Source organism: Spermophilus citellus (genome assembly GCF_964194105.1).
Source record: "Spermophilus citellus genome assembly, chromosome: 2".
Taxonomy (NCBI): Eukaryota; Metazoa; Chordata; class Mammalia; order Rodentia; family Sciuridae; genus Spermophilus; species Spermophilus citellus.
The window spans coordinates 247920080-247942185 of record NC_138183.1 but is presented as its reverse complement, the minus strand read 5'-3'; the positions used below and the strand labels follow the sequence as shown (position 1 = coordinate 247942185).

General features: G+C 39.6%; 1 protein-coding gene across 1 annotated transcript in view; it reads right to left on the bottom strand.

Moving 5' to 3' along the window:
• LOC308642428 (organic anion transporter 7-like) overlaps positions 1 to 16008 on the bottom strand; it is a gene marked incomplete at both ends in the record, with an annotated part of 35845 nt that extends 19837 nt beyond the window's left edge. Inside the window, 4 exons of the mRNA XM_081281337.1 lie at positions 13100 to 13268; positions 13368 to 13522; positions 14899 to 15002; positions 15607 to 16008. Of these exons, the coding sequence (XP_081137463.1) occupies positions 13100 to 13268; positions 13368 to 13522; positions 14899 to 15002; positions 15607 to 16008 (830 nt within the window). The remainder of the gene's footprint in view (positions 1 to 13099; positions 13269 to 13367; positions 13523 to 14898; positions 15003 to 15606) is intronic.
• Between the last annotated feature and the right edge of the window lie 6098 nt (positions 16009 to 22106).

The window sequence follows — 22106 nt, the reverse complement described above, 5'->3', positions numbered from 1 at the left end:
GATCAAAATCCCAATGGCATTCCTCATAGAAATAGAAAAGGAAATCATGAAATTCATCTGGAAAAATAAAAGGCCCAGAATAGATAAAACAATCTTTAGCAAGAAGAGTGAAACAGGTGGAATCAGAATACCAGACCTTAAAGTATACTACAGAACATTAGTTAAAAAAAAAAAACCCATGGTATTGACATAAAAATAGACTTGTAGACCAATGGTACAGAATAGAGGACACAGAGACAAACCCACATAAATACAATATCTCATACTAGTGAAAGGCACCAAAAACATGTATTGGAGAAAGTATAGCCTCTTTAACAAATTATGCCGGGAAAACTGGAAATCCATATGCAGCAAAATGAAATTAAGCCCCTATCACTCACCATGTACAAAACTCAACACAAAGTGGATCAAGGACCTAGAAAATAGACCAGAGACCCTGGACTTATTAGAGTATATACCATATAGGCCCAAATCTTCATCATGTTGGATTAGGCCCTAACTTCCCTAGCAAGACTCCTAAAGCACAAGAAATAAAAACAAGAATCAGTAAATGGTATGGATTCAAACTGAAAAGCTACTTCTCAGCAAAACAATCAGTGAAGTGAATAGAGAGCCTACAGAATGGGAGCAAATTTGAGCAAATTTTTACCACATAGACATCAGATACAGCACTAATCTCCAGAATACATGAAGAACTCAAAAAACAGCAAAGCAGCAAATAACCCAATCAATAAATGGGCTAAAGAATTGGAACTGAAGAGATACTTCTCAGAAGATGATATACAATCAATCTATAAAGTATATGAAAAAATGTTCAACACCTCTAGCAATTAGAAGTGCAAATCAAAACTACTCTAAGATTTCATCTCGCTCCAGTCATAATAACAGTTATTAAGAATAAAAGCTAAGGGGAGTAACCAAGGACAGGGTAGAGACGAAGAGCTGGAGAAGAAGATTAACATTAAACAGGGATGATAGGCGGGAGGGAAAGTGAGAGTTAAGGGAAATTGCATGGAATTGAAAGGTGAGCCTCAGGGTTATACACAATTACATATAAGAGGAAAGGAGGAGTAGGAGAAAAATTATATAAGTGGAAGAAACAATTTATAGTAGAGGGGATGGAGAGAGAGAAGGGGAGGGGAGGGGAGGGGAGGGGAGGGGGGACAGTGGAGAATGGGATAGACAGCAGAATACATCAGTCACTAGAAAGGCAATTTGTAAATCAATGGAAATGTAACTGATGTGACACAGCAATCTGTATACGGGGTAAAAATGGGAGTTCATAACCCACTTGAATCAATCTGTGAAATATGGTATATTAAGAACTATGTAATGTTTTGAACAACCAACAATAAAATAACTAAAAAAAATTTAAAAAAAAGAATAAAAGCAACAATAAATGAGGATGTGGGGAAAAAGACACATCCATACATTGCTGATGAGACTACAAATAGATGCAACCAATCTGGAAAGCAGTATGGAGATTTTTGAGAAAACTTGGAATGTACTCAAAGAATTTAAAAACAGCATACTACAGTGACACACCCACAACAATGTTTATAGTAGCACAATTCACAGTAGCTAAATTGTGGAGTCAACCTAGATGCCCTTCAATAGATGAAAGGATAAAGATACTGGTATATATACACAATGGAATATTACTCAACATTAAAAGAGAATAAAATCATGGCATTTGCAGGTTAATGGATGGAATTGGAGAATATCATACTAAGTGAATTTAGCCAATCCAAGAAAACCAAAGGCTAAATCTTTTCTCTGATAAGTGGATGCTGATCCATAATGAGGATCAGGGGGAGCATGGGAAGAATGGAGGAACTTTGCATATGACAAAGGGAAGAAGAGGAAGGGGGAGGTATGGAGGTAGGAAAGATTGTGGAATGAGATGGGCATCATTACCTTAGGTACATTTTTGAAAACACGAATGGTGTGAGGGTATTTTGTATAAAACCAGAGAAATGAAAATTGCGCTTCATATGTGTACTATGAATTGAAAATCATTTTGCTGTCACGTATAACAAATTAGAACTAGTAAATATTTTTTTAAAAAAAAAAGAATCCAATCAGAACTGGTCAGCATGGGCCAAGGTAACTTGGAATTGTCATGGCAGTGGAACTTTGAAGTCTGATAAACTTCTATTGGATACCCAATAAAACTGGAGTGTAGAACAGTCATGTTGTCCCTTTCCTGTGTCAGAGGACCAACACTCTACCTTGAGAGTGTCCCCTTTTCCTATCCCTTCAATAATGTCATTCCGCTTACTCTGACTTACATATTTGAAATCTTACTAACTTGATCACAAGAATTTGGTTTGAAGGGGTGGGGGGTCTTCATGTTGCAGCAGTTCCCTTGGAAGGCCCAAGCTCTATAATAGTAACTGCTTTGGAGAGATTAGATCACACACACCTAAGGCCAGATAAATGCTGATCTCTGCTGGGAGTCAGTCCCAGGGGATTTCCAAGAATTGTACATAGGGCTAGATAACCCATTCTCTACAATTCTTATACACTCTGCACTCTTTTAAAAAAACATTTATTTTTTAGTTGTAGTTGGACACAATACCTCCATTTTATTTACTTATTTTTATGTGGTGCTGAGGATCAAACCCAGGGCCTCCCGTGTGCTAGGCAAGTGCTGTACCACTGAGCCACAACCCAGCCCCACTCTGCAATCTTAAATATGGCCTTCCTACATTCAGTCATGCCCACCTGTTCAGACTCCTGATCCATTTCAACTCATCCTTTAACATCTTTACTGGCCTTTAAAGAGTTCAAAGAAGCAGTCAGTTTCTTCTATCTTCCTTCAAAGCTGGCTTTGAATAAAACCAATTTTCCTACCAATTTGATTCTGAATATTTCTGGGGCAGGACATGTTGCAGCCTGGATTTTTCCCCTACCCTGACATTGGTTCCCCTGATAATAGGAGTCCTTTAGTGTAGTTATCTCTTTATAATAAGCCCTGTGCTGGGGGGATAGCCTAGCTTCAACACATCACGTCAGCATAATCAAAATGTTAATTTCAACTTCCAATTCCTCTTTGAAAGGAAAGATGCCATAAGTAACAGTGGTAGCGTAAGGGTTACCCATATATCAACACACATTATATCTGCAATTAAAAATGATCTCTATAACTCTATTAACCCAGGAGGAACGTGTGCAACAAGTAATACAGAACAAGCTCTAAAGATCACATGTTAACAACTGTAGACTAAATTGAATTTGAAGATGGAACAAAAAAGAAGAAAAAGAAAAAAGAAAGAAAGTATGGGAAGGGATAGAAGACAAGAGTTAAAATGGGGAGAGTATAATGGGTGCAGGATGGGTCTCAAGTGAAGATTGGCAAGGAGGACAAAGTTGAGTATGAGAGATTATGTTGTGTATCAATAAGGTAAGACAATAATTTTCATAAAAGTGTTTGGATTGCTTCTTTTGAATTTTTGAAATCAGAATTTTGTATTCAGTGTTTTAATTTTAGAAACCACCAAATGTGAGAAAGAAAAATGACTTTATGATATTTGCCAGTAAATGGATGGATCTGGAGACAATCAGAAGTGAAATAAGCCAATCCCAAAAAGCCAAAGGTCAAAAGTTTTCTCTAATATGGGGAAGCTAATCCAAAATAACAGGAAGGGGAAAGAATAGAGGTTCAGTAGATTTCACAATGGGGATTGGAGGGAAAGCAAGGCAGATAGAAAGAGGAAAGACATTGGATGGACCTGACATAATTTTCCCTGTACATATATGAAAATGTCACAGTGAATCCCACCATCAGGTACATACACTAGAATAGAAGCCTAAATAGAATAAGATATGTCCCATGCTAGCATAATTACATCATACTGGATTTTAATATCATATATAACTAAAAAATCCAATAAAATTTTTAAAAAGAAAATCTCTATTATACAGACTTCACACCCTTTGTAGTTTTCAGGACTGAGCTAACCTGCCAAACTTGTTAGGTTAGTCTGTATGCTGAATTGAGCTAGCTTCTTGCTTGGCCCCCCTTGATGAGGGGTCGCGGAGGGGTGAGACAGTTTTCACTCTCCAAATGGTTTTGTTGTTGTGTCTGCAGGTGGGAATGTAGGTCTGCCAGGTCTCCTGACTAGCTCCTCCACCTGCTTTGTCTATAGACTGACCTGAATTAAATTGCATCCCTCTTTCCACGAGTTACTGCACATGTGCTAGGAAAAGGTGTGTAGAAACATCACTCTATCATCCATCCTCTCCGAAGCTTGAGGATATGGGACTTTATGTCTCATCATAATCTATTCCAGTCTTCTCCCATCAGTCATACTTTTCACTCAGAGATTATACTGTCAATTTCAAAGGGAAGTCCAATTGGCCTCAAGAGCAGGTGGATTGTGGGAGTGGGAGAGGCTTGGTGTGTGTGAGAGAGGCTTGTGGGAAGCTGATGGTGGCAGTTGGGCTCTGAGGGTTTTTCCTGAGGAGCTGTTTTGTTTGGCCTGAGTGGTTCTAAAAATAAAGTTTGTTTCTTTTGGCAAGTGGCTCCTGAATCGTGCCCAGCCAGACTGCGGCATTTGGTGGCTCACTCGGGGAGCAACTGAGAGTAAGTAAACTGCTCGCCCCTGAGGGAAGGGCAAGAGGATGGGTAGCCATTTTAAGATTCCTCTTTTGTTTTGCTTCACTGTGTTTTAAGTTGCCTGTCCCTGGAGATGAGTGAGACGGAAGAAAAACTGCTCACATCTGAGGAAAAACTATTTACGTCTGAGGAAGAGATAGGCAGAAAGGACGGATGCACATGTCAGGAGGATAGAAAGGCTATAATGATTTTTTGTTGTTCCATTTTTATTTCATTCTGTCTCGGTTTTGTTTGGCGTCATCTTGTTGGGTTGTATTATAGTAGAAATACAGGATCAGAAATTAGTAAAAAAAAAACCAAAAGAGTGTTAAGTAAATTGTTAGAGGAAGGAAGCATCCCAGTAAAATCAAGAACAGTCAGGGCATACATTGATACAATACAAAAATGTAGCCCATGGCTTTTTAAGGAGGTGTTGTTAAATATATCACAAAGGAACCATCATGGTGAAGATTTAAAAAGAATAGAAAAGAACAACGCAGGGACTCTGCCAGTTGGCACATTGACATTGTGGACATTAGTATCTGTTTTGCTTAGTCCAAAGCCTTCAATTCAGACAAAGGTAGAGGAAGGAGAAGACATATTGATTCAAGTAAAAGAGAAGGTCTCTCAAGTTAGTCAGAAAGAGGAAAAGATTCAAGTAAAAGAGAAGGTCTTTCAAGCTAGTCAGACAGAGGAAGGAAGTTTAGAGCAGAAAAAGCCATCAGGGGAAAAGTTACAACAGGAGACTGCTACTAACACCTTTCTATCAGAGAGCGTAAGTGTCCAACCAACAGCACCACTTCTACAGGAGACTGCTACTAACAGCATTCTATCACCAGAGGGCATAAGTGTCCAATCAACAGCACCACCTCCATATGCTGGGAGGCTCCCAACCCCCACAGTTGATAGTTGGGATCCTGAGACAGGATCTCAAGTATGCCCTGTATTTGAGGTAGGAGGGCAGCGAATTTACCATGCTTTAAATTTCAAAACAGTGAAGCAGCTAAAAGAGGCTGTAACAACCTATAGTCCTCAAGCACCCTTCACTATAAGCTTGGTTGAATCCATTAACAACTTGAACATGACGCCAGCAGATTGGGCTAATATGTGTAAAGCTGTGCTAAATGGAGGTCAATACCTGTTATGGAAGGTTGCCAATGAGGAATTTTGCAAGGAGACGGCTAGGCAAAATGCAGCAGCTGGTTATCCTCAGAAAAATCTAGATATATTGTTAGGAAAGGGACCTTATGAGGATCAGCAGCAACAAATTGCATATGATCCTGGCGTATACTCACAAATTTCTGCAGAGGCGGTTAGGGCATGGAAGACTTTACAAGGACATGGAGGTTTACAAGGTCAATTATCTAAGGTAATACAAGGAGCTAATGAACCTTATGCTGAATTTGTAGATAGGCTTATTCAAACAGCTACCAGAGTTTTGGGGAATACAGAACAAGCAATGCCATTAATAAAACAACTGGCTTATGACCAAGCGAATTGTTGGTGCAGAGATATCATTAGACCATGGAAACAGGAAGATTTAAACACATATATTAAATTATGTAGAGACATTAATGAACAAGAGCAAGTCGTGGCAGCTGCCGTAAAACAGGCTTTAGATGCCAGAGACATTAATGAACAAGGGCAAATTGTGGCAGCTACAGTAAAACAGGCTTTAGATGCCAGGCCAAGAACATGCTACAATTGTGAACAAACAGGACATTTTAAAAGGAATTGCCCCATAGGAGGAGGGTTTAACAAAACTAGGTATCAAAGGAGTAGAATACCGGGTATTTGCCCACGATGCCGTAGAGGGAGACATTGGGCTAATGAATGCCGTTCTCAAACCACCATAGAGGGTACTCCATTATCAAAAAACGAACAAGGACCAAGTGTTTATCCACGTTATTGTGGAGAAAGGCATTGGGCTCCATTGCCAAAGAATGGACACGGGGGGCCAAAACCACAAATATACGGAGCACTGGAGGAACCCTGCAACCCCATCAGGGTAGTGCCCAGGACACAATGTCCATCAGATCCCTCATCAGACAAACCAGAGGGACTGCAGGGTTGGACATCTGCGCCTCCACCAGATCAGTACTAACTCCAGAGATGGGAGTTCAAATCATTCCCACAGGGGTGAACGGACCTCTTCCAAAGGAACAGTAGGCTTATTATTGGGATGCAGCTCTTCTACTCTAAAAGGACTTATGATAAGTCCTGGGGTAATTGATCCCGATTATGAAGGTGAAATAAAAATTATAGCCAGTTCTCCAAAGGGTATATCAGTAATTTCACCAGGAGATAGAATAGCACAGTTACTAATAATACCAAGCCTACATGATAAATTTTCCAGTCGTGCTGTAGAAAGAGGTTCCAAGGGATTAGGCTCCACAGGTGTAGATTGGGCTATGCTTTCTTTAAATTTAGATTCTCGCCCCATGCTAAAACTAAATATTCAAGGACATGAATTTAATGGGCTACTGGATACAGGTGCAGACCTTAGCATCATATCTCGTCAAGAATGGCCAAAACATTGGCCATTACAACAACCCACTCAAACGCTTCAAGGCCTAGGAGTGGTGACTAATCCCCATAGAAGTGCAATGGTATTAGATTGGAAGGATCCTGAAGGATGTGAAGGAACTATACAACCATATGTATTGGATCATCTTCCCGTAAATTTATGGGGATGAGATGTCCTAGATCAATTAGGTTTGACATTAACAAATAACATCAACCAAAATGCACCCACTATTATGACTAAACAAGGTTTTAGGAAAGGAAAAAGATTAGAAAAACAAGAACAAGGTATATCAGCACCAATACAAATAGATCAAGGAACAGACAGTCATGGGTTGGATTTTCAGAAAGGGCCACTGAGACAATAAAAGTTACTTGGAAATCAGAAAGACCAGTATGGGTTCCTCAGTGGACCCTGACTAAAGAAAAGATACAAGAGCCCATGATCTGGTCAAACAACAATTAGCGGAAGGACATATACAACCTTCTGTATCTCCCCATAATACTCCCATTTTTGTCATCAAAAAAGAAATCTGGTAAATGGAGATTATTGCAAGATTTAAGAGCCATTAATAATGAGATGGTTATTATGGGACCTGCTCAATCAGGGATTCCTCAATTGTCTGCTTTGCCAAAAACTTGGTATGTTTTAGTTATAGATATTAAAGATTGTTTTTTTTTCAATTCCAATTCATCCTGAGTATAGTCCATGTTTTGCATTTACTATCCCTGCACTGAATCATGAAGGTCCTGATCAGAGATATGAATGGAAAGTACTCCCTCAAGGGATGGCTAACAGCCCAACTATGTGTCAAATTTATGTTAACAAAGCAATCCAGCCATTTAGAAATCAAAATCCTGAACTACAAATATTTCACTATATGGATGATGTATTATTAGCACACAAGGCTAAAAACACATTGCTAGAATATTATGCCACACTTACAAACTTATTAAAAAATTATAATCTAGAGATAGCAATAGATAAAGTACAATTAAATTTTCCAATTAATTATTTAGGAGTTCTATTATCCTCAACCATGGTCCATCCACCAAAAATTCAAATACGAGTAGATCAACTCAAATCACTTAACGACTTTCAAGTTATTAGGAGACATAAATTGGATAAAGCCTTATCTAGGTATACCAACAGGAGATTTGGGACCTTTATTTGATATCCTAAAAGGTCCATCAGATCCAAATTCACCCTGAATGTTAATGCCTGAAGCAAGAACGGCATTAAAAATCATTGAAACATATATGGAAAATATGCATCTGGATAGAATTGATATGTTTGGCTTTATTATTTATTGTACTACCAACAAAAAATATTCCTACAGGAGTATTTTGGCAAGAAGGTCCATTATTATGGATACATTTATCTTATTCTCCTAACACTATTCTTACTAGGTATCCTGAGGCTGTAGGACAATTAATACTCAAAGGAATAAAAGCAGCAAAGGGAGTGTTTGGAATTTCTCCCAATAAAATTATTACTCCATATACTATGAATCAAATTGATGAATTAGCTAATGGGTTAAATACTTGGGCAATAATCATGTGCAAATCTAATGTTTCATTTGATAATCACTTACCATCTAATCCTTTATTGTCTTTTTGGTCATTGCATCCTGTAATTTTTCCAAAAATGACAAAAAAACACCTATCATGAATGCTCCAAATATATTCACTGATGGGTCAAATAATGGTACAGCAGCAATAGTTACACCTGATCAAACTTTTACATTTTTAGTACCCAAACAATCAGCTCAAAAGGTAGAGCTTAATGCAGTATTTCAAGCTTTTGTGATGTTTAAAGATTCTGTATTTAATTTATTTTCCGATAGTCAGTATATAGTTGATGCTATAGTATCCCTTGAAGATGCTGGTAGGATTTCCCCTTCTTCTACTGTTTTCTCTTTGTTTTCCACTATACAAAGTCTAATCTGGGACAGAAAAGATCCATTCTTTATAGGACATATCAAGGCACATACAGGTTTGCCTGCAGCCCTCAGTTTGGGCAATGATTTAGCAGATAAAACTACACGTGACATACATATTTTCTCTACACTAGAAGAAGCTATAAATTTTCATAAAAGGTTCCATGTCAATGCTAATACTTTACAAAAGCATTTTAAAATAACTAAGGAACAAGCTAGACAAATAATAAAACAATGTAAAAATTGTGTGACCTTTTTACCACAAGTTAATCTTGGAATCGATCCTAGAGGATTGATACCTAACCATATTTGGCAGATGGACGTCACACACTTGCCAGAATTTGGAAATTAAAATATTTGCATGTTACAGTTGATACTTCTTCTGGATTTTTGATGGGCTCCCCTCATGCCGGAGAAAAAACTAAAGATGTTATAGCTCATTGCTTACAAAATTTTGCCACTGTGGACGTTAAAAAAAAAACAGTTAAAAACAGATAATGCCCCTGGTTATACTTCTACCTCTTTTAAACAATTTTGCTCATTATTTGGCATTACTCATATAACAGGAATCCCATACAATCCACAGGGACAAGGCATAGTTGAAAGAGCTCATCAAACTATTAAAATGTACTTATTAAAGACAGAATTGGGAAGGGGTATATATTCCCCAAAGATAAACTTTAAATAACCCTTTTTACTCTAAACTTTTTAAATTTGGATTCATCAGGACTTAGTAATGCAGAAAGGCATATGTGTCCAAAAAATGTACATAAGCCCAAGGTACTTTGGAAAGATATTCTAACAGGACAATGGAAAGGTCCTGACCCAGTAATTGTCTGGAGTCGGGGGTCTGTTTGTGTGTTTCCACAGGAAGAACAGCAGCCGATTTGGATTCCGGAGAGATTAACTAAAGTCCTGACCCAGTGATTGTCTGGAGTCGGGGGCCTGTTTGTGTGTTTCCACAAGGAGAACAGCAACCGATTTGGATTCCAGAGAGATTAACTAAAGCGATTTCTACAGACCAAAAAGAAGATGATTTGGCTCAAATACATAACAGCTGATATCCAAAACTCCAGTTTGGCTATCCTTACATCTGCGACAGAACCAGGATGCTTTTTTCAATATCTATTTTATTATTGCCCTTTCCTATATCATGAAGTTCTATTTTGTTTTTTGAGCTCATATAGACCTAGGTTAATGTTTTGCTGATCAGTTCTATTTTTTGACTATAGAGTTTTTAAACATTGCAATGGAGATTTCATCTGTAAAAAGTTATAAGGCCTTTACTATTATTTTATGTGTTGTATGTATTATATTATGTGTGCACACTTGTGTTTTGTGTTATATGTTTGAATGTACATATGTCCATATATCATATGATGAGCGCTCATGAAAAAATGGATCCAAATATTTTTTTTTTTTATTCATGGGATTTAATTGGTTTAATTTAAATTAGGTAAACAACTGTTGAGGATTGTTTTAATATGTGAACAAAAAAGGAGGTTAACAGATCTGTTTGTTTACTTTCACCATTCCGTTTCATTATATTTAATAATTCTCTTCAAGATAATGTAAATTGTTAAGAAAATTGTTTTCTTTTAGTGCCTTCTGGAATGTTATATAATTTTTTCTTTAGCCATTATTGCCAGAATTCCTATCTTCATCCCAGTGCCGGTGAAGACAAAGATAAAACCAATCTACAGCTTCTGCAATAGCCATCACTGAACTGCTTGCAGAACTTGCCTAGACTATGTGTCACTTGTATGCATTGTGAACTCACTTGTATTCATTGTGAACTATCTGTTGGTGCAGCGACTTGTGGTAGTGTTGGGGTATTTTTGCTGATGATGTCATCGGTGGTACAAATTTTCCAAAAGGACCCGTCAATTGGCTTAGTGTATCTTCCTCCCTTCTGCTTGTCATGATCGTTCAGCTAAAATTTGGGGGCCAACAGAGGTGAGGCAAAGAACCTCACTCCCCCACTGGTACCTCTCCACAGGTGTGGCTGTATACTGGACTGGTAGTCAGTGACGGGTAAGATCCAATTACAATGGTATCAACCTAAGACAGGAGGCTGACGCCTTGAGGTCAGCTCATCCGATAACGGGTAAGGACCATATGTACTATTGGACAACCTAAGGCAGGCACGGTCCCTAAGCCACATGCTTGTTGTTTAAACAGAGAGGGGGATATGTTGAGAGCCACAGCCGAAGGGGCCCCAGCAAACTTCCAGCTGCCAGCTGATGATTGGCTCACAGCAGCCCCAGCAACATCTAGCTGATTGGCTCCTCTGTGGTGATGCTTATTGGAGATGCTCATTGAGCTGTTTCCCCGCCCTTTCAGACTGCCAGCTGATGATTGGCTCACAGCGGCCCCAGCAACATCTAGCTGATTGGCTCCTCTGTGGTGATACTCATTGGGCTGTTTCCCTGCCCTTTCAGACCACGGAGCTGCTCATTGGGGGACTTATTTGGCTCCGCCCACGTGACACAGCCAATCAGCTGCAAGAACAGGAGGATTGTTGGAGTGGGAGAGGTTTGGCATGTGTGTGTGAGAAGCTTGTGGGAAGCCGGTGGTGGCAGTTGGGCTCTGAGGGTTTTTCCTGAGGAGCTGTTTTGCTTGGCCTGTGTGGTTCTAAAAATAAAGTTCGTTTCTTTTGACAAGTGGCTCCTGAATCATGCCCAGCCAGACTGCGGCACTTTCTTCTCCACTCTGCAGACTGATTGACTAGTCACTCTGAGTTTAACCCCAAACTGTATTCTCATAAAAGAGTATTCTCTCTTTTTTGCCCAAATAGGCTCTCAGTGTGGACACTCACAGATATTCAAAATGCATGTGTACCAAGTGAAAGACAAAAATGAAGAAAAAAGAGGGAGAAATAAGGCAAATAAAACAGGAAATTCTATCTTAAAAACAAGGATAAAATTCAGGTATTACCACCCGGGGGTCAGGAAGGGTAATTAACAAGTTCCTTTAAGCTGTCAGGGCTTCCCTGATCCAAACACCTCTGCTGGAAGGCTCCAAGACCTTTTCGGGGAGTGGTGGTTCACTCTCCAGCCAGACATATCTAAAACATTCTCCAGAGTAAACACAGCTCAGCTTTCCTGAATTTATTATCTGTTCTGATTGTGGATATATTGGTCAGTGTCTGTTTTTCTTGAGCTAGGTGGTAGAAAGACTTTTGGCTTCTTGAGAAATGCTTCCCTTCTTGCCACTGAGTGATTGCATTCCTGACTCTTCCACTGCTTTTATTATTTCTCTTTCTGTCCTGAAAACTACTAATTTTTGTTTTCTCCTGGTTATTAGTTCACTAAGTTGCTCCCTGCTCTTTCCCCTCCTTCACCTACCTCAGTTTGTCACTGCAAACTCTTGAGGACCTGCTCTGACACTCTGGATCCTTCTGAGTTACCAATCTCCAAAGGAAAACATGTTTGCAATAATTATTTCTACACAGTACAAAATGAGGCTTACGTCAAGGATGAGCTGAAAGACTCAGAACTTCATGTATGGATTCATTGCTATTTTGTTTTCGTGGTTCTTGTTTTAGTAAATATAACTAGAGTAAGCATAGTTGACTTAAATTCCAAATAGTGTATCATATTTTAAAAACTGTATCCCATGCCAAAAACGTTATTTGTTGCTTATCTATGATGTAAATATAATAGGATATCTTATATTTTACTATGATGTAAATATAATAGGATATCTTATATTTTACCTATTAGTAAAAACAGTATATAACAGTTAAAGAGAAATTCACATAAACAGTAAATAATTTTCAGTATTTCACTTGCAAAGCTTGGGATAATATTTTACAAAAAAAAAATATTTACTAGTTATCATGAATTGAAAGATTTTCAATGTCCTCAATTTCATCTGACCATCCTACTTGCCCTGCTTCTCAAATTGTACCAAGACACTTGTTCTGAGAGCACATCCTCATGTAGAACCAAGAAGAAATAAATTTTTATGTCCTGATGCCATGTACATTACCATACCATGGTTTTAGACGAGAAAGACAAAAGGGAGCTCATACCTTGAGGAAATAAAAAAGAAGAACATGGGTATAGACAGAACCAGCTGAAGAGTATGCCAGTTTCGAATAGCAAAAGCCAGGCTTCCCAATATGATCTGCCCAAAACTAGCAGCACAGACTGCCATTGTTGTTCCCATAGCTTGGTATTTGGGACTCGTCCATTCTACAACTGAAAGAAAACATCGCTGAATAATTACTTCAAGCAAAGGTAGAATATCAAGGTCAAAGTCAAATCTCAGTAAAAGTCCAAGAGTCAGTGCTGACTTACTGAGAAGAATAGCATTTGTCACGATGGTCGTGGTGGACATGCCAGCCAGGAAGCGTAGTGAGCAGTAAACCAGGAATGTGGGAGCAAAGGCAGCACAGGTGTCAGCAACAGCCAGCTGAAGAAGACACCATGTCAGAAGTAACCTCCTCCCAAACCTATGGAAAAGGGAAAGATGAGTTTGTGGGAACAATAACAACTGTGGTAAAAATTATCACAAAGAAGACACTTCACACCTATGAAATATTCATAAAGGACCAACAGCTGATCTTCTCAAATCAACTCTCCTTCTTTTAAAATAGATATCTTGTCCTCAAAACTATATCTTCAATTTGTTACCAGTAGTTCAACACCAATTCAAGCTACACAAGACATACTTCAGTGTTAGAAATATTAATACCTCATAATATTTCTTGCACTGAGCCATACACTTATGATAGTGGAGAGTCAACGTTGTGTATAAAATATTAAAATCAGCGCTTGAGACTCTAGAAATGCACAGGTTATGGCTAACATGATGTAATAGGAACAGCTAGGAAGCAGAACATCAACGTTGCTGATGGGTTGGGTAAGAGTCCCTATCTGCTGAGTTTGCATTTGTTGACCTTGGGAAACAAAGCATATTTGTAAAAATATAACATGTATTTATCACAGCAAAAGAACATATAAAGTTGACCTTTTCTTAGGTTTGGGAGGGCGAGCATCTGGTTGCCCATTTCCCAAAGGTGGCTCAGGAACACTGTTATGGATTTCCACTGTGGAGCACTATGTAGCAATTGGAAATGTGAACTAAAAGTACAAATAGGAACATGTATGTATCCCAAAAACAGAGTGGTACACAAAAGAAGAAAAGGAAACAACACATTTAAGTTACATAAAAATTAAGATCCATAAACCCAACTGTCTCATTTTGTAAAACATGGATTTATAGATGCATAGGCAACATACTATAATGACCCTTATTGAGAAGCAAAGGTTGGGATGCTTCCATGTATTCTGAAGAAAAATCACCCAATATTCCATTGAAGACCATTTTATGTGAAAAAGCATTTTTCTTGCTTCATTGGGACTTCACTCTTATACTCTTAAACATTTTTAGGATAATGTAGCATAGTGAAGTCCTTTGAGTTTACCTACTGAGATTTTATTTTCATGATGCTCCTGAGTGACACTTACAATGTCTTTTTCCTACCTGCAGATTCAAGTAGGCTGGATCCAATGTGGTAACATATCCACCTCTGTGTCCCCATTGTTAACTGTGATCTTTCAAACCGCATGTTGTGGCATGTTCTCTCCAAATTCTCTGGTAAAGCACCTCCAAATCTTATACTGATTTCCTACACACAGGATTCAGTCTGTTTAAAACAGCACTCACCACACTGAGTGACATTTTACATTTGTGTTTGTAGATCCCTGGGAACAAAGGTACACCCAGGACAGTGTAATTTGTAATAATTTTTTCATATGCATAAATGATTCATAAGCTGATGATTGTACCCAGGGGTAGAGAGATCTGTGAACCAGAGACACTCACCTATCTGACAAATAGCCATATACAATGTTTCCAACCAACATTCCAGCCATGAAGAAGAACTTAGACACTGAATTCAGTGACTGCGATTCACATACCAGGTCCCACTGGAAGACAAGGAAACCAGCATAAAAAAACACCTTCACAGACCTGCAGTTTTCTTAATAATAGGTCCCTGTCTTCTTCAACAGCTTCCCTTTTCAAAAACACTTGAATTCTACCATCCATTCCTCAGTTTAATAAATGTTTATCTAGGAAGACTACCTTACACCTGTGGGTTACATTAATGATCACTTTTAATTAAGAAGTCCTCTAATTTGGCCACAGTCCACCATCATTCAAGGACTCTGAAAATTTTACTGCAAATCTTCTCATATGATAGGAGTTCAGTCTGGGTATGCAGGTTTTTATCAACCCACCTCCATATCCACTTGGCAATCAAGACAGTGTGTTACTGGCTAAATATCACAATTTTAACAAGACACATGACTTATTTGCTTCAAAGTGACATGACAGTAGGCTCCTATTTGTTTTTTATCATTACACTAAGTATGTGCCCTGAATTGCATTAAAAAAACAGTAGTTTCTGAAAAAAGAAAAGAAGAACCAGCACCCACACAGCAATTAAAGGCTCAAAGCATGTTCATTATTTTCATTGTTTCCACACACCCAGGTCAATTACTTTTATGAGTGAAAAATTAAGCCTTTTACCTCAGTCACGATGGTAGAGAGGAATGAGCTCCGGTCATATACCCAGCCATCCATGCAGGGCTCCGTGTCCACCTCACTCATGTTTGAGAAGGTTCCATTCAGATGAAGGAGCTGCCATTGAGGGTGGATGAAGCGATGACATTTGTCTGGTCTCAGGCTTGAGTCTAGTGGGATGGAGATCCTCAGGAGGGCTTCTTGGCTGAGGGTCCCAGTGTCATTGTCAGAAACAGTGGCATTATCGAGTATGTGGACCCAGCAGCGATGACCAAGGATGACTGCAGTGAAATTCTCCAATAAAGTATGAGTCTGTGCGATGGCATTGTAGGTAAGAAGAAAAGCCATCTGAATTATCTGGAACCTTCCCAGACTACCAACTTGATCCAGGAGGTCCTGAAAGGCCATGGTGGCTGAATGACCCTCACCAACTGAAGGCAAAGCGGTTGTATCTAGAAGAGTTCAAAGAACAATGTGTTCTATCCTCTCTCACTGTGGCACAGCAAAGGGTTTTGACCCTGACCAGTGTCATCATCCCCTCTTCACCTCTGTGGCAAGTCCACAAAGCTAATATCCCCTAGTCATCCTTAGGTTATTTGGGTGGCTGTTTTCTTTAAATCTCTGAGAGAGAGGTTTTGCTGAGGTGCTTCCTAGTTAAATCTGTTAATGATCTACTTTGTGAAAATTCTTGTTGTGGGCAATGAACTGCAGTTAATATTGAACATTGATCTGCAAATACTCTGCAAACAAACTGGAGTAACTCTTCCACATGCGATGTGATTCTTTAGTGAATATGTGGTTTGCAATACTCCATTGAAGTGTTTGATTTTTCTAGGAGAGATGGAGAGAGGAAATTTTTGGTTTGTTTAGTACTAAGTCTTGACTGACAGAGATCATGAAAAGCATCCCAAGTAAAATAATGCAGTAAGGTGTTATGGTTTAGGTGGAAGATAAATTCATATGTTAGGCAATGCAGGAGTGTTCAGAGGGGTTATGATTAGCTTATGAGTGCTCAAAACTAATCAGTGAGTTAAATAATTTGATGGATTAATAGTGGCTACTGGGTGGTAACTTAAGCAGATAGGGTTTGGCTGGAAGAAGCAGATCATGGGGGCACTCATTTTCAAACAGAAGTTATGAGAGTTGACATTCCTGTACCCTGAACTTTATGGAAAGCATTCAACTGTCAGTCTCTTCCACGATGATCCCTGTGTCCGTTTTATCTGCACTTTTCATTTTTCTTTCATTCTTTTTCTCATTCTTCCTGTTTCATAACCTGAATTATTCTATGTTCACATACATCAATTCTTTTTTCAGCCAAATCAAATGTGCAGCTGTGAACTTTAATCAATTTATGCAGCAGTTATTTTCTATTTGAACTCCCAAATTTTCATAGGGCTATATTTTAGAATACCTACATCTTTATAGGAATTTTCATGAGTCACTATCTTACTTTTATTCCTTAAGCATGTTATTTGAGCACATTTTAACTAATTTCTTTGAAGCTTTTATATGATAAATAAAATATCTGGAAACTGCATAACCATTATATCTATTTGAGTTTGTTAAATTTTTTTAGTTGTGATGGACACAATACCTTTATTTTATTTGTTTTTATTTTTATTTATTTTTAAATTATTTTTATTTATATATGAGAGTGGAATGCATTACAATTCATAGTACACATATACAGCACAATTTTTCATATCTCTGGTTGTATAAGAAAGTATATTCACACCAATTTGTGCCTCTATACATGTACTTTGGATAATAATGCCCATCACATTCCCTATTCCCCCTCGCTTGCTTCCCACCTCTGCCCTATCTAGAGTTCATCTATTCCTCCCATGCTCCCCCTCCCTACTCCTCTATGAATCAGTCTCCTTGTATCAGAGAAAACATTTGGCATTTGTTATTTTTTGGGGGGGATTCTCTGAGTTCACTTAAAATTATCCTCCCTAAATCCATCCATTTACCTGCACATGCCATGATTTTATTCTCTTTTATTGGTAAGTAATATTTCATTATGTATATTTGCAACATTTTTTAATCCATTCATCTGTGGAAGGGCATCTGGGTTGGTTCCACAGTTTAGCTATTGTGATTTGTGCTGCTATAAACAATGATGTGGCTGTATCCCTGTAGTACGCTGTTTTTAGGTCCTTTGGGTATAGACCAAGGAGAGGGAAAGATGGGTCAAATGGTGGTTCCATCCAATTTTCCAAGAAATCTCCATACTGTTTTCCATATTGGCTGCACCAATTTGCAGCCCCACCAGCAGTGTATGAGTGTACCTTTTTCCTCACATCCTCACCAACACTTATTGTTGTTTGTCTTCAAAATAGCTGCCATTCTGACTGGAATGAGATGAAATCTTAGAGGGGTTTTGATTTGCATTTCTCTAATTGCAAGTGATGGTGAACATTTTTTCATGTGTTTGTTGATTGATTGTACATCATCTTCTGAGAAGTGTCTCTTCAGGTCCTTGGCCCATTTATTGATTGGGTTATTTGTCTTTTTGGTGGTCAGATTTTTGAGTTATTTATATACCCTAGAGATTAGTGCTCTATCTGATGTGTGGGGAGTAAAGATTTGCTCCCAAGATGTAGGCTCTCTATTGACCTCATAGATTATTGCTTTTTCTGAGAAGAAACTTTATAGTTTGAGTCCAACCCATTTATTGATTCTTGGTTTTAATTCTTGCACTATAGGAGTCTTATTAAGGAAGTTGGGGCCTAATCCTACATTGAATTTAGGGCCCACTTTTTCTTCTATTAGATGCAGGGTCTCTGATTTTATTCCTAAGTCCTTGATCCATTTTTAGTTGAGTTTTGTGTATGCTGAGAGATAGGGGTTTAATTTCATTTTGTTGCATATGGATCTCCAGTTTTCCCAGCACCATTTGTTGAAGAGGCTGTCTTTTCTCCAATGCATGTTTTTGGCATCTTTGTCTGATATAAGATAATTGTAATTTTATGGGTTAGTCTCTGTGACCTCTATTCTCTACCATTGGTCTACCAGTCTGTTTTGGTGCCAGTACCACGCTGTTTGTGTTAATATTGTCTGTAGTATAGTTTAAGGTCTGATATAGTGATGCCACCTGTTTCACTCTTCCTGCTAAGAATTGCTTTAGCTATTCTGGGTCTCTTATTTTTCCAGATAAACTTCATGACAGCTTTTTCTCTTTCTATGAAGTATGCCATTTGGGATTTTGATAAGTTTGCATTAAATCTGTGTAGTGCTTGTTTTAGTATGGTCATTTTAATATTAATTCTGCCTATCCAAGAGCAAGGTATATCTTTCCATCTTCTAAGGTCTTCTTTGACTTCTTTCTTTAGGATTCTGTAATTTTCATTATTTAGACCTTTTACCTGTTTTGTTAAGTTGATTTCCAAGTATTTTATTTCTTTTTGAGGCTATTGTAAATGGGGTAGTTTTCCTCACTTCCCTTTCAGAAGAATTGTCACTAATATACAAAAATGCCTTTGATTTATGTTGTTGATTTTATATCCTGTTACTTTGCTGAATTTATTTACTAGTTCTAGAAGTTTTCTTGTGGAAATTTTAGGGTCTTCTAGGTATAGAATCATGTCATCAGCATATAGTTCCAATTTGAGTTCTTCTTTTCCTAGGTGTATGTCGCGACCCCCTTGCCCGCAAGGAAGACGCAACACCGGGAATCTTCTTACAGCTGTTTATTCAAGCTCTCGAGAGTTCTTCTTCTAATCTCCCAGAAGCCCCTCCCAGCCTTAATAAAGTATCCAAACACCCAATGCGAAGCTGCCACGTGGAGCTTTCTCGTAGGGTGTCAAAGAACCATGTGCCAACTCTCCCAAAGAAGGAGTTGTTTATCACAGACCACCACAAGGCCAGCGCCATCTTGTAATGGCGACCACAGTCCGCAGAAGCGGCTCGCCACAGTTCCCCCTTTCGTTTACTAAAAACAAAACAGGCAAGAGTAGAGGTGAATCGCCATTACTCATACGAAGCCTTCAACCAGGAACCTCATCAGACCCAAGCAGGTCAGGACGTTCCCACATGACCGTTATTGGCTGAATATGAAAACAGACACCACAAAGCTGTTAAGGCCCTGTGAGCTGGCCTCCTTGACGTGCATACAAATCAGGGCTGGATCCAAGCCCTGGGGGCCGGGGGGAATCCACTGCCAGCAGTTTTTTCCTTCTGTTTATAGCACGTCAAAGGGAATCAAGTAGCCCCTGTCTTAGGTCGTTCACTGCCCTTACATTGCTTACCCGTCTTTGGGGAGGCCCCATTCCCCTGTCTTAGGTTGCAGTGCAAGCGTGAAAGTTGCCCGTCTCTGGGTACTACAAGATCAGCTCGTTGTTGCCAAGGCGTTTAATGGTATCTACTCAGCCAGTCATGATTAGGTCTCTGAGGCTGAACTGTGGCTGTATAGAAATACAACGACAAACAAGTTGGCAACACCCTAAAAGAAAGGCACGGGTCATAGAGCGATAGAAAAGTACTAGCGTGGAAACCCATCTGTGTGCAATGGCAGTAAAGCCGGTAGAGTGCAAGGGCTTTCCAACACTAGGAGAATAACAAGGAAGGACATGTCGTTCCCAGTGCAATGTCCGTAAAACTTGGGGTGCAACGACCATGTCAAAGGTTTACTGTTTAATTTGTGCAAGCCAAACTTGAGGTGAGTTGCCAGTTTCCAAAGCTGCAAGTGCTTGTATAATCATAGCTTTATCGCGAGCATTGCGGGCCTTAAGGCGGCAGAGAAACCACAAACAGAGAACCATACCGAAGCAACACATTGCGCCAAAAATGCCTACCCCCACCCACTCTTTAAAAAAGGAAAAGGCAGAAGATATCCAATCAGTGAATTGACCCAACGTTATGGGATCAACGTGGGTACTATTCAAGACAGCTATCTGGGTTAGTTGAGACTGGATCATGTCTTCCGCTGCCATGGACCAATTTCCGGCCAAGTATTCTCCGATGATACGGGAGGCATTCCTGGAATCATTAAATCTGACAGAGGTTATGCATAAATGTGCACGTTGATCAACACAGCCCAAAAGCACCAAATCAGCCAATTCTTCTACCTGAGCTTGGAGTAAATCTATTCTTTGGTTGGCAGCTAAGATCCCTGACAAAATATGTTGATTAATTGCATTTTGGGACTCAAGTATCATAGAAGTTTGTTGAACAACTTGATTAACGGAGGCAGCAGTCTGCACTTGATTGGCCATGGCCACTCCGGCCGCGACCGCTGCAGCAGCAGATACCGCCACGGCTGTCACTATAGCAGCTGTGATTCCAAAATCCCTGCGGACTCTAAGTAGCTCAACAATGGGGAAGTTATCAGGGTCCGCAATAACTGGGATTGGAACAAAGGTTGGAATTTTCATAACCACTGCTACAGCCGAAGAACCATCCCAACATTCAGATAAGAAACAATTAACATTAAAACAATCCAGCATTTCTGACGAGGTGTCATTAGCCAAAAGGAGTAAGAACGGAGATTGAACACAAACCACTGCAGGGGGCAATGTGGCATTATCCAACAGAGAGTTGAACGAAACAGATGTGAGTCTACTACCTCGCTCACTCTCGTAAACAGTGCCAGAAACATTAGCCAACCAACTTTTGGCTCCCAGCAATTGAGCCAGTGCAGAAATATCAGCTGAAGCCCCCTTTGTGTTGGAAATCAGCCATTGAAACCAGGACCAACCCACTCCTGTAGAGGAGTTGGCACTGTTGCTAAAGTCATAAACATACCTCTTAAGAGAGGGGGAAAGGGAGAAACCTTTAGCAACTTGACGTTTCTCCCAAGAATAATCCTGACAAGGCGTGAATGTTGGGGGGAAACCAAGATTAGGGGTACAGTAAGGAGAAGCCTTAAAATGAGTGGCATAAGGAAGTCCACTAGAATATGGGGGCATTGGAATTAGTACCTCGGAGATACTAGCCAAGGTAGTTGTGGTTAAAGCAGAGCTATTTACGGAGGTTCCTGAGCCTGATTGTTCCCCTGAGACTACTTGGCCCAATACAGTACTGAGAATGCTCCCTGAGACTTGACTGGACTGCAATGGATTGTCCCAGTTAGTCAAATTCTTGGTCTTAAGACGGATACAATGAGCGTTCCCAAGGCTAAAACAAAACACTCCTGTGAGATTAACTTGAGATTGATTGTAAATGCGTTCCACGTCCCCTCTAGGAGAGGCACAGGGCGCAGACATCTCACACGAGGTAGAGAAAAGAGTGGGAAGGACACTGGAATTACCGTGAACCGGCATCGGCATTGGCCAAGCCCGTGCCACCGCCCACCATTGCATTGGTGTCGTCTGTGTCATCGGCATCAGCACCAGAGCCAGAGCACTCAGCAGAATGAAGATCCTCATCACGGGATTGCTGTGGTAATTCTTGTTGCTGAGTAGCTGGCGTCAGGACTCTTCTTGTCAGGCGTTCAGGGACCCACAATGGTTCCGTGCGATCCTGGGGAAAAACACATACGGATCCTCGTGCCCATGTCAGCA